The 12,609-nt window shown below is 69.7% G+C and overlaps 2 protein-coding genes across 2 annotated transcripts; both read right to left on the reverse strand.

Annotated features, from left to right (window-relative positions):
* Positions 1 to 570: 570 nt before the first annotated feature.
* ACOT8 (acyl-CoA thioesterase 8) lies at positions 571 to 2,865 on the reverse strand. Its single transcript, XM_086622863.1, has 6 exons — positions 2,735 to 2,865; positions 2,506 to 2,642; positions 2,006 to 2,231; positions 1,618 to 1,775; positions 1,037 to 1,228; positions 571 to 946 (listed from the first exon to the last, which is right to left on the reverse strand). Exons 1-6 carry the CDS (start codon positions 2,863 to 2,865, stop codon positions 828 to 830), a joined length of 963 nt encoding a protein of 320 aa, XP_086478989.1. The 3' UTR covers positions 571 to 827.
* Positions 2,866 to 9,402: 6,537 nt separating this feature from the next.
* Positions 9,403 to 12,356, reverse strand: NEURL2 (neuralized E3 ubiquitin protein ligase 2). Its single transcript, XM_086622818.1, has 2 exons — positions 11,687 to 12,356; positions 9,403 to 9,518 (listed from the first exon to the last, which is right to left on the reverse strand). Exons 1-2 carry the CDS (start codon positions 12,354 to 12,356, stop codon positions 9,403 to 9,405), a joined length of 786 nt encoding a protein of 261 aa, XP_086478944.1.
* Between the last annotated feature and the right edge of the window lie 253 nt (positions 12,357 to 12,609).

Here is a 12,609-nt window from a genome sequence, read left to right on the forward strand (position 1 = left end):
GGGTGCTCGCCCCCCGTGCCAGCACTGCACGGGGGGCTTCTGGAATGGATGGGACCTTGGCTGGGACATACTGGCACTGCGTAAGGGAGCGGGAAGGCTCCTGGCAGGGTCTGGCGCTGTTGCAGGAACTCCCCATAAAACCTTCCGTGATAAAAAGGACTTTATTAAATAAAGTCTGGGGAGGAAGAGGAGCAGGGCGCCTGCTGTGTCTGTTCAGCCTCACGTCCCCCACGGCACCATCAGCCTCAGCGCCCCCACACCGAGGTGGGAGCTGACGCGTCCCCTTCCCCTGGCACCCAGCAGCTGGGCCCCCTCGCGCCCGGCCCTGGGGAGGGGAACGCGGTGAGCAGAAGCAGCGACTGACGCACCGGGGCACAAGGGGGGCAGGAGAAGTGAGAAGGGGAAGCCACGTGTGCCACAGTAGCGCTTTCCCTTCCTGTGAGCCAGCCTGTTGTGGGAGCAGAGCCGGGCTCCAGTGCCCCTGGCACTGCCTGCCCTTCCCGTGCCAGGACAGGCTCCCTGGGGCAAGCACGATCGCAGGGGCCAAGGGGCCAAACTCGGGGACAGAGCCCAGCTGATCCCGACGGCTTTATTTGGGGCAGGTGAAGGGCGGGCGGTTGCGGTGTGCGGTTCCGGTGCAGCGCTGCGCAGCTGGCAGGCAGGCGCAGCAGATCCATCCCAGTGCTGGATCCAGCCCGGTCTCCTTCGAGGCTCGTTCCTCCTGCCAGCCAGGGTCCTGCCTTGCCCACCTCTCTTTGTGTCCCTCCTTGGCATGCCTGTGGCCCAGCCTGCGTCGGGCTGGCAGAACCGTTGCTGCTGGCGCTCGGCTAGAGCTTGCTCTGTTCTGGCACCTGCTGCACCCGGATGACTCCTTCCTGCGCACAGGTGACAGCCAGGACCCCGTCCCGCCGCCACAGCCGGCCCTGCACCAGTCCCCGGCACCCACCTGCGGAGAGTGGCAGTCAGACCGCGGCCCGACGCTGCCCAGGGCTGGCCTGTGCCACGTGGGTGCCCAGGGAACGCGGTGAGGACTCACCAGCCCAGGGGCTTTCGCACTCGTACAGCATCCAGTGGTCCGCTCGGAAGGGCGCATGGAACCACATGGAATGGTCGAGGGACACCATGAACTTGATGTGGTACTGCCGGTGCGGGAGCAGGGCCGTGCCCAGGAAGGCATAGTCGGAGATGTAGGCAGCGACGCAGCAGTGCACCTTCATGTCAGTCTCTCCTGCAAAGCAACTGGCACTGCCCATGGCCCACGGGACCAGCCTGGGGGCGTAGCGCATGGCACAGCCCCAGGCAGGCACTCTGCTTCCCCACAGATCAGCTGCTGGCCAAGCAGAGCTGGGATGCGCTTTCAGACCCACTCCCCTCGCCGTGCCCCCCCGGGGCAAAGCCTGCCGTGCCTCAGCACGGCACGCGGGCATCGCTTCACGCTCTGGCGCCTACACCCGTACTTCAGCCTTGAAGTCCCCAGGCTGCCCCGCAGGCTTGGGGCACAGAGCGCCTCCGAACCACAACCCTCTGCCCGCTCCACTGCAGGTGTGTTCTACAGCACCAGCTTGAGCTCGAGCCCCGGCTCGCAGGCAGCTGCACCACCCTCCTGGCAGGACCCACCTATGTACCCGCGTGCCCGCACCCAGAAGAGCTGCTTCGGCTCCTGCGGCTCCGAGCAGAACACGTCCGGCGGGTTCACAGGCTTGATGTCGATCGGCACGTCTTCGGCTTGAATCTTGTTGAGATGCTTTCTGTACCGCTCTGCCAAGTTAGGGTTCCTGGAGACCGAGGCGGGGAGGTGAGGTTAATGCCAGGCAGGCCAGGGGCACATCCTGCTGGCAGCGGCTCCAGCCCAGCAACCCACACAAAGGCAGGAGAGGCCCGGCTGCTGCCCTGTCCCGCTTCTCCCAGGTGTATCTGGGCACTCCTCAGGCAGTCGCCCCAACCTCTGCACCTCCCCAAACCCCAGAGAAGGGTGTCCCTGGGGCACCCCTGCCGCCTCGCTCACTGCAGGAACTTCTGGATGAGCTCCTCTTGCGTCAGCAGCTCCTCCGGGGGTGGCACGGTGGGCATGGTGAACTGGTGCTGCACTGGGCTCCCCTGGGTGAGCTGGAAGGAGGCCTGGCAGGTGAAGATCGGCTTTCCGTGCTGGATGGCCTTTACGGAACGAACCGAGAAGCTCTTCCCCGTGCGGGTGCGCTCCACCTCGTACAGCACCGGCACCTTGGGGTCCCCTGGGACAGAAACGGGACGCTCTGCGGCCGGGCCTCACGCACCCCAGAGCAGACGTGACCTCTGGAGGCCAAGCGCTGTGCCCCGAGCTGGCAGTGCCACCCTCACCCTCTCTCTGCCGCACTGGAGCCGGGACGGTGGCACCTGCTCACCCACGGGCCCCAGCTCCCCCAGTCCCTCAGCCGCTGGATTTACCGCTTGGCCCCAGTCCCGCCGTACGCCCCGGGCCCCATCACCCGCCCCCGCCGCCGGTGCCCCGTGCCCGGCCCGGCCCACCTGCCCGCACGAAGTAGCAGTGCAGCGAGTGAACCTGTTCGTCGCGGCTCACGGCGCGGGCGGCCGCCACCAGCGCCTGGCCCACGATCTGCCCGCCGAAGAGGCGCTGCGTGGCGGGCACCCAGTGGTGCCGGCCCCTGCGGGGGACAAGGCGGCGGCGGTGACGGCGACGGCGCGGGGGGCGGCCCGGCCCCGGCCCCGGCCCCGGCCGCGCGGCGGCCCCGCGCACCGGAAGAGGTCGAGCTCCAGCCGCTCGAGGTTCAGCACGCTCGTGAGCAGAACGCTCCGCAGGTCCCCGGGCGGCGGCCGCCCCGCCACCGGCCCCGCGCCAGCGCCGCCGGCGTCGCCTGCAGCCGCCATGTTCTCAGCGACCCGGAACGGGCACCACCGGCAGCGGCAACATCCGGCCGGCTCGCGGCGAAGCAGGAAGTACCGCCCACCCGCGGGGCGGGGACCTTCCCCTGATTGGGCTGGCGAGCCGTCAGTCACGCGGGCTGCGGCAGAAAACGCTGGGCTGGTTGGTTCGTCTCCTGGCAATTCTGAAAGAAGGCCTCTGATTGGTCACCGCCCGGGCGTGGGCGGTGCCCGAGCGGGTTTAATACCGGCGGCGGGGCCGGGCCTGCCGTGTAGCTGGACGCGCCGAGTTCCGGGGCGCTTCCGCGCCGCTACCGCCGTCCGCGAGGGTGTCACGTAAGGCGGCGGCCCGGTGCGCGGCGCGGGCAGAGCCGCCGCCGGCGCTGTCCCAGGCCGCGAGCCCGGCGGCAGGCGGTGACGGCCGCGCTCTGACCCGGGGCCGATCCCGGCTGGTCGCGTCGCGCACGTCCCTTTCCGCGGCCTCTGCCGTTCCTGTGCCGCTCGGTGCCCGCCCCGCCGGCCCGTGCCCGCTGCTCGGCTCTGCCTTGCTCTGCCCGCGGAGCACAGCCGGCCGCTGCCGGCTGACCGGTTCCTGCCTCTTCCCGCTCCGGTGGGAAGATGGCTGAATACCGGTGCCCGTCAGCGGCCCCCGCCGCCCTTACGCGGCCGCAGGGCAAAGGTGCTGCCAGGTTCCCCTCCCCCAGCTGTGATTCCGCAGCCTTCGCTCCCCCGAGCGGCTCTAGCGAGGGTCCGTGTCATCTCCATCCCAGCGAGGGTCCGCTCGCGCGTTCAAAGGCTGCGAGCTCATCTCCAGTTACACCACTGCTCCCCTTCCCTCCTTAAAACGCGCTTTAATCTCGTGCCTCGCAGCCTTCCTTGCTGCGTTTTAGCCGGCTCCTCCAGCGCGGAGGAGCTGCAGGAATCATGAGTGCTCCAGGGGAGTGAGATGCACACGCGGTACCCAGCGTTCGTTAACGGCTCTGCCCGCTCTGGAGGGGACAGGCAGCGGCACTGCTGGGGGCAGGAGCTGGGGCTGCTGGAACTCCTGTTCCTTTGCCTCTCCTGGGTTTGAGCTTCCTTACCCCGGGCTCTGCTGAGCAGAGAGCCAGCCCGCGAGTCTGGCTGGCACACGTGGGGGTTTTTGTGCCCACTAATTGAACGTAGAGCTGGTATGCAAGAAAAATGCAAACTAAATGCTGGCAGCTTCCCTCAGTGACGCTTCCTCAATGTTTGCAGGCTCATGCAGGTGAAGTTTGGTTGTGCCCAGACCCAAAAATCCAGCAGGAAGAGAAAGCAGCAGCCCAGCCTGTGCCCGGCTCGCTCTGTGCTGCAGCACAAGGACACAGAGCAGCTCGTGATCAGCAAGCTCCACAGTCACCGCGTCCGTGCACACCCGGCATCTCGCCCGACCAGAGCTGCACAGGAAGCACCGTGGCGCACGGCACCCCCGCAACAAAGCTACGGGAGCAGCAGCCCGCAGGCAGGACTGGTGGCACTGCCGTGGCCGATGAGGCCTCGCACACAGCCGGGGGACAGGGCGCCTGCTCCGCGCAGGGCTTCCGCCGCCCCCGAGGTGGTGAAGGAAAACGCCTCGGTGCTGGTCAGGGTTGCTGAGGTGATAAAAACCTCCCCGAGAGCAGGCAGGGGCTCGCTGGCCTCCCCTGGCACCGGCAGCAGCCACGGCCTGGGCCGGCTCAGCTGGCACGGAGCGAAGGGGCACACGTTCTCTGTGCCCTCATGGCAGAGTGGGGAGCGAGTGGGGAAAGTGGCGCCTGTGTCGCTGCTGAAGGGTGACGCAGGACACGGCGCCAGGAAAATGCCGACAGAGGTTCAGCCCCGAGTGGCAAAAGGTCCAGGCTGTTTTCCCGGATGTGTCCTTCTTTCACAAGCCCGTCCTCCATGAGCTCTGTCCCTCCACCAGGTGCTCCTGTCTGCCCGTCACACCGTGCGGCTGCTCGCGAAGGGAGCGGGAATCTCCCCTTCCGTCCGGCAGAACTCCACGCTGGCCTCGCGGAAGGCCATGGGTTGCCCTTCGCCACAAGCCTGGGCGTGCTGCCCGAGCTGGCGAAGCGTGGTCAGCCCCGGGCTATACGACTCCCCGTGAGCTGCTGTGGCACGTGCTGGGCAGCCTCGCCGTTCGGCTGCTGGAGGCTGCCCACTGGAGGATGCCCACCGGAGGATACCCGCCGGGTGAGCTGGGACTGCTGGAGCTGCAGCTGCTGCTTCCACCGCCGCTACCGGCCGCCCTGCAGGCACGTCCTGGCCGCGCTGCAGGCGCACCGGGGCCGCGTGGAGGAAGCCATGGTGTGCAGGCGCTGGCGGCGGCGGTACCAGCAGCTCCCGGCCCCCGGGGACGGCGGCCGGGGCTGGGCGGGGGCAGCGAGTCCGGTGCCCAGCCTGGGGCTGACCAGCCTGCCGCTGCGGTGCGCTGGGCAGCACCGGTGCCGCCCTCCTGCTCCGGGCGGCGGGGACGCGGGGCGGGGCGGGCGGAGCGGAGCGGAGCGCCCGGTGCCCCCGGTGCCCCCCGGTGCCGCGGGCGCGCGCGGCCAGCAGGGGGCGCCGAGCGCTGCCTGACGTCATGGCGCGCCCCGCGGTGATTGGTGGCGTCCGTGGCAGGGAGCGGGGCACGCCGGGATACGCTCCCGGAAGAGCGGGGTACGCCGGGATACGCTCCCCCGGTAGCGGCGGCCGCCCGTGTGCTGCGGGCCGAGCGCGGCCTCCGCCAGCTCCCCGAGCGCCGCCGCGGGCCGTGGCTTCGCTCGCTCCCCGCGGGCGCTGCTGGTGCACCGGGCCCGGCGCGACGGGCGCTCTGCGTCTTCCTCGCGGGCGGCACGGCCCGGGCGGTGCGTCCGGCGGCCCCGCGGGACGGGCCGCCTGTCCTGCGCGTGCGGGGCGTTGCGGGCCCTCAGCCCGGCCCGGGCCCACACCCGGCTCCTGCCGGCGCTCGCCCAGACCTTCCCCGCGGCCGGGGCCCCCCGAGCGGCCCGGTGCCGCCGGCCGTGCTGCCTCAGCTCCGCAGTCCCTGGCAGCCCGGCGGCGAGACCCGGGCCGCACGCACGGAGAGCACCCGGGGCAGCAGCAACTGCTTCGGGCCCCGGCGGCGGCCGCGCAGGGGCTGAGGCAGGTGTTCAGGGCTGGGCTCTCTCAGAGAGCTGCGGCACCACCAAAGTGTTTCTGAGCGCCCCCCGACCCCGCGATGTGCTCCGATCCCCATCCTGATGGCCGTGCCGCTCCGGCGGCTCCCCAAAGCCTGCCCGCCACCGGCCCGCCTCTCGCCCCTCCAGCGTGCCAGGGCGAGCCACCTCAGAGCTCCGTCCAGGCTCCCCTGCTGCGGCAGCCTCTTTCACAGCTGCTCAGAGCCCCGTGATTGTCCTCCCGAGTCCACCAGCAACTCCTCAGCGTTGGCCTGAAATCCCCCAGGCTCCTGTCCTCGTTACATCCTTCATCTGCAGCTAAACTGGAGGCCACGGAAAACCCAGGGGGTGCCAGCGAGGTGGAGATGAACTGAAGGACTGAAGAAGGCATCGAGCAGTCTTTGAGCGATGTTTGCACAGAGCCCGCTGCAAGGCTGTGCCTGAGCGAGTTGGCAGTGGTTCAGAAGTCCGTGCAGCTGACGGGCACGGGGGAGGATGCCCACAGCGTGGACCTGAAAGGCCTGAGCAGCTGCACTTGCCACTTCAGCCAGGTTTTCCAGCTGCCCTGCCGGCACATTTTGGCTGTGCCGAGTTCAGACAGGAAGACCTTGCAGCCAGAGATGGTCAGCAGACAGTGGCAGAAGGGATGTGATGCCCGTCAGGCCGGGCAAGACCGTGCTGATGGCCTCTGGGAGGTCCTGAAGAGCTCCTGGAGTGAGTCTTTGGCTGAATCCCTGGTGGTGCCCTTCCTCATGGCGGAGATGAGCCGGCTTCTCGCCCGCTGCGGCAGGCAGGAGTTTGAGCACAGGTACGGGGCCCTGCGGGAGCTGGCGGGCAGCTGGATCGGGCCCTATTCCAGGTGCAGCTCTAGCACCCGGCAGGGGCTGGGCTGGCACTCCGTGCGTGGGCCCGGGCAGGCAGCAGGAGGCCCGTCCATCGCCCCACCGGTGTCCTGGCTGGTGCCTTTATTCCTCCCAGCCCGTCGGTGCCCCAGGGCTCGGCGCAGAGGGGCAGCTGGGTCCTTGGTCTGCTGAGCGGGCGTTGTCTCGTGCACCGGGCAGCTGAGGAAGCGGGTCAGGAGCTCCTGCTCACACTGGATGGGTCACCAACCACTGCCCTGGCTAAGGGGAGGCGTGGCTGGGCACTGCCACGCGCGGTGCGGGCGCGATGGTGTAACGACGTGACAAACTCCTGTGATCCCTTGCCAGCGCCTGCAGGTGCTGCCAGCGGCGACGCGCTGTGCAACAAGGCCCGTAAACGGGCTCGCGTCGCTCCGCAGCCGCGTCTGCCCTGGCAGGCCGGGCCAGGCTTGGAACGGTGCTTCTTGGTGGCCTCGTCCCGTCGTGGTGCCCTCGGCGGGTGCAGCGGGCCCACTTGCTGGGGGATGGCAGATCTGGGGGCGGCAGTCCCGGCCGCGGCCTGGCGTGCAGGAATTGTTTGTGTGGTTGCGGCAGCGGCTCCCGCTCCCTCGGAACAGGGAACCCGCCCTCCCTCGGCAGCAGCCGCGTGCCGGGCAGGATGCCGGGGTCACGGCAGCGCAAACAGCTGTGGCGAGGTGGGGGCAAAGGTGGGCGAGGAAGCACACCAAGAGGAGCGAACACGAAGCAGCCCTCGGGTGCCGCTGGGCCGGTGAGCTGCCCGCCCAGTCCCGCCAGCGCCAACCCCAGCACCTCCGCCGCGGCGCACGGGAAGCGGCAGGCTGTGCCCAGCAGGATGTCGGAGACCTCACTGGTCACAGTGGTTCCGTGCCATCGGCGTCGTCCCTGACCGATGCCGCTTTCGTTAATGCTCCGAGCAGGAGCAGGAGCAGGGCGCCGCGCGGTCGGGCTGCCCTTGCCCAAGGGTTTGTGACATTACCCGCCGCTGGCAAACCCCTCCGACTAACCACGACGCAGCGTTTCCCAAAACGCCTCTCGGGAAACTCGGAGCTGCTTGTCTCCCCCCGCCTGTGCCACACAAGAGGCCTGGAAGGCTCTGCCAGCCCCCTCACCGTCTCTCCCCGACACGCGTGGGCACCCTCCGATCTTCAGGGCCCTTCCCTCTGCCTCTCGCTGGGCACAGCTCTGACACTGCCTCCCCACGCAGCCCAGTGCGGGCATGCTGGGACCACCAGCCCCACTCACCAGAGGCCAGTGGGGCTGGGGGACAGCTCGGTACTGGCTTCGGGGAGGCGGAGCAGCCGGACCCTGCACCGGGTTGCTGTGCCCGGCTCCCTGCCCACAGGCACGTGCCTGAGCAATGGCTGCTCCCTGGGCGCTGCTGGTTTCCCTCCAGCGTCCGCCCCATCCTCCCTGCTGGGAGCACAGGAAACCACCCACCCCGCTCTCGGGATAAACATCTTTCCCAAGAGCGAAACTCCCGGCTGCAATTCACCCTCCACGTGAGCGCTGGGCTGTGCCCTCCCACGCTGCACCCGGCCCTCGCCCGGATCCACCTGGGCGATCCCAGCATCGTTCCCGGGCACGGACGGGTGCCGAGCCCAGCACCCAGGGGGTGAGGGCTGTGCCCGCTGTTCCGTGCTGGAATGGGAGCTGCCCCCATGAGTGGCTGCCCAAGCGTGGCGGGGGGTCCCAGCCTCCCAAGTGCCCCTCTGACGGGACCCTTCCCACCCTGCTGGAGGGCAGCTCCCCTGAAGTGCCCCCTGCAGCCACCGGAAATGCCCTGACATGGGAGGGGAACAAAGTCCCTTGGCTGCGGACCAAAAACCCCAAAACTGCACTTTCCTTCCCCCGGAGAAGCCGGGCAGCACACCAGCCCCCGGAGCTGCCCAACCCTGGCTGTGCCCCATCACAGACCTGCCTGGGCCAGGCTTGTGCTGAAGTCTTGTGCCCCATGATGCCAATCCCACCGGCAGGGCCGGGTCCCACGGTGCCCACTCCAGCTCACCTCGCCCCACCAGCACCCTGGTGTGCGGGGCCTCCCGCTGTGGGCAGTGCCGGCGGTTAGCCCAGCCGTGACGGCAGTGGCCCAGTGTGAGTCGTGCTGCAGTGCCCGCTCCCCCCGCATTGCTCCGTGCCAGCGCTCCCCATGGCACGCGTGCGTTCTGCCTGGAAGTGCTTTATTGCTCGCTCTGCTCTGTGCCCCCGTCCTGCCCGTGCATCCATCTACGTGGAGGAGAGTCCGTCCTCTGCGCTGCCCGCGCGCTCCTGTCAGCCCTTCGGCAGCACTTGCCAAGTGTGGGTGCCCCGGGGGTGAGGGGGGTCACACGCCAGGGGGCCCCAGGAGGTGGAGAGGGCAGCTGGGGGCACAGATCCTGCCCAGGCAGCTGGGGGCACAGATCCTGCCCAGGCAGCTGGGGGCATGGATCCTGCCCGGGCAGCTGGGGGGCATGGATCCTGCCCGGGTAGCCCGCTGGCCATTGCTGGGGGGGCTGTTGGCACGGGGCACCCAGGGCAGTGCTCTCCGTACCTCACTCGTGTTGGCAGAAGCTCTTCAGCAGCGGCGGCAGGTCCAAGCCGTCGATGCCCAGGCGGTGGGCGATGTGCTGCTGGATGACCCGCCGGCAGAGCGTCTGCAGGGAGGGAACTGGGAGAGAGCAGAGAGAGGTGGCTGAGCCTGCCGGGAGCGGGGGGCACAGAGCAGCTGGCCCCAGGGCTCCCCAGGGGCACCGTGTTTCAGGGCAGCGGTGGGTGCGCCCGCTCTGCGGCAGGGCCGGGCATCGCCCTGCCCTGGGCTCGAGCTGGCACATGGGAGGCGCTCCAGCAGGGCCAGGAGCCGGGGGGCCCCGGGCTGGGAAGCCTTTCCCGTTGCCAGGAGCAGAGCTGAGAGGGCAGTTGTGTGCCCAACCTGGGCGCTGCCACGGCTGGTTTGCGATTTTCTCTCGGGGGCTGTCAAAGCTCACCAGGGTCCCACCTCTGCTCCGCTTTCACCCCACTCCTTGTCCCGCTGCCGCCGGTGCCAGGCTGCCAGCTGGGCACCCGCAGGCCGGGCGGCGCTGCCGGCAGGGACGGCTCACACGATGCCGTGAGATGGCGTCTCCTGGGCCGTTCCCATGGCCACCCCGGTTCTACCCGGTTCCTGCTCCTGTGACACGAGCCCTCTGGGCTCCCTCCTGCCAGAGCCCATGTGGCTCCGCCGCGCGGGTGCCAGGAGCTGTGCCCGGCATTCTCCTCGGGTCTAAACGAGAGCCGCCCCAGGCCGTGGCTCGCCTGCCCTCCCAGAGCCGAACCGAGAGCACCCCAGGGCAGAGCCGCCAGTGGGTCCCGGCCGTTTTGCCCGCACCCAGTGCGGGGCCGGGGGCTCGCGCCGGCACCAGGCAGGGCACGGCTGTGCCGAGCAGGGCCACGCTGTGCCCACCCAGCTCCCGACCTTGGGGCTGGAGCGCTTATCTCGGCCTCGGCGGCGCAGGGCTGTTGTGCCGAGGGCCGGGTGCCAGCGGCGGGTGCCCTTTGCCCCTCCTGCCCCCCCACCCCCGCGCCACACCGCGTGTCGCCAGCGGCTCCGCTCTCACTTCTGGTTTTTGCTTCGCCAGTCGTGCCCCAGCCAGGCACAGAACTGAGCCTGATTCTCAGCCCCTGCGGAAGCGGTGCAGGAACCGGAGCTGCCGAAACCCCCGTCAAAAGGAGGAAGCCAGATTGCGGCACCGGCAGCAGCCGCGGCCCTCACGGCGACCCGCGGCCCGTGGCGCGGCTGGAGGGGCAGCTCTCCCAGAGGTACGTGCTGCCAGTGCCAGTCGCTCGGGAGCGGCCGGGCATGGGCCCTCGCAGGAGCTTGGTGGCCTCCGGCAGCGTGCTCCGGCTGGATGCCCTCGGCACACTCCTGGGGCGGGGGGGCCTGGGCAGCTGGGCACGTTGAACCCCCTGCTTGGGTAGCCCGGCTCCCAGCGGGGAGAATCCGGCACTTCAGCGCTGAGCTTTGTGCCAGCGAGAGGCTGCGGCGCCGGGCAGTGGGGGCAGCCAGCCCTCGGCCGCCAGGACGGGGTTCGTGCCTGTGGCCTCGCTCCCAGGGTGTGGGCAGCAAGTCATCCCACTGATGCAAAGCGAAGGTGGCATGGCAGCGTGGCAGCTCACCGCCAGGCGCTGACACCCAGGTGCTGGCTGTTGTCTCACCTGACCCTCAGCATCTGCTGATTTTTCTACTTTGGTGCTAATTAGCACTTATTAGCCTGACTCCTCACCAGAGCCAGCGACTGGCATCCGCCTTCCCGGCCCCTCCCCGGCCAGCCGAGGGATGCCAGGTATTGCCCAACCTCCAATGGCATCACGGGGTGTCTGCCCAGGGCACCCTGCAGGAGCGGGGGCACAGCATGCGTGCCAGGGTGGGCAGTGGGGTGCCGCCGGATGTTTTGATGCCAAGGCAGGATGTTGCTTGGCTCCAGGCTGCCACGTGCCCGTGGGGTGAGCTGGGCATGGTGAGGGTTTGCCAGGCCCCCAGAAGCAGCTCTGTGGGCACCAGTGTTGGGCTCTGCGGTCCCACAGCCCCCGGTCCGGGGCAGCCCAGAACACCCACCCTCCTCGCTCCACTTGGGAAGGGTGAGCAGGCTGGGCCCTGTGCCCCCTGCCACTCCCCGTCAGTGGCAGTGTGGGGTCTCACCCGCCCTCTGCAGAGGCCGAGAGCTCTCCTGTGCCCGCTAACCCCTGTCCCTCTGCCCCGTGGCATGCTCTGATGTTCCCGCTGTTGGGGACTATGGGGTGACCCCACTGGAGCCCTGTGCCCAGCTCCTGGCATGTCCCAGGGAGGGGGCGGGTACCTACAGCCATGTTCCACTGGGATGACCCTGACGCTCTTGGTGGAGGCGAAGACGTCGACCACCGCGTAGAGCGGGCGGGTGGTGGGCAGGCGCCTGGCGCTCGGCCCCATGTCCTCGCCGTTGATGAGGATGTGCATGTCGGCGGTGCCGTCGGGCTGTGGGGCGTACAGCACGCCAATCCGGCTGCGCCGGGCGGTCGCGGGCAGCGCGTTGGTCTTGTACAGCTCGTCCAGGATGTGGCTGTAGCGCCCAGGTCGGCTGCGCCCCACCAGCGTGTCACGGGGGATCCGTGCCCGCTCCAGCAGCAGGAAGGGCTCGGGGGGGGGGCCCTGCGCCTCCGCCCCGTCCGCTGCCACGCGGTTGTGGCTGCGGGTGATGGCGAACACCCAGGTGTCCCCCATGTTGACCAGGTCGGGCAGCGAGTACTCAGGCACCACCTCCAGGCTCTGGGGGTCGAGGGCCGTCAGCCCCACGCGCAGGTGCCCGCACCAGCCCAGCTCCTTCTCCTCGATCTCCACCAGGAAGACCTGCCCGGGCGCCAGCGGCTCCTGGCTGAAGCAGAGCCCGTTGGCGAAGCTCTGCACGCGGGTGGCCCGCGTGCGCGAGGCGTCCAGGCGGACGTTGGCACCGTGGACGCGGTGGAAGCGGGCGGCGAGGCGGCACCGGGCGGCCATCGCTGCTGCCGATGCTATTTTTAGCCGTGGCCGTCACAGCTGCTGCGCGGCGGGGACGGCCGCTCTGGGCAGGGACGGCTCGGGGGGGTCCCGGGGGGGTCCCGGGGCCGCGGGGGAGGGCGGGCGGGGACCCGCGTCTGCTGTGGCACCGCCGGGCCCCACCGGGCCCGTGGGTGCTCCAGGCGGAGCCTGCCCGGCGCTGCCCGCCGGTGCCTGGGTGCCCGGCCGTGCCCGGCGCTGCCTGGCTGTGCCC

The sequence above is a fragment of the Tauraco erythrolophus genome, chromosome 18 (genome assembly GCF_009769465.1).
Source record: "Tauraco erythrolophus isolate bTauEry1 chromosome 18, bTauEry1.pri, whole genome shotgun sequence".
Lineage (NCBI taxonomy): Eukaryota > Metazoa > Chordata > Aves > Musophagiformes > Musophagidae > Tauraco > Tauraco erythrolophus.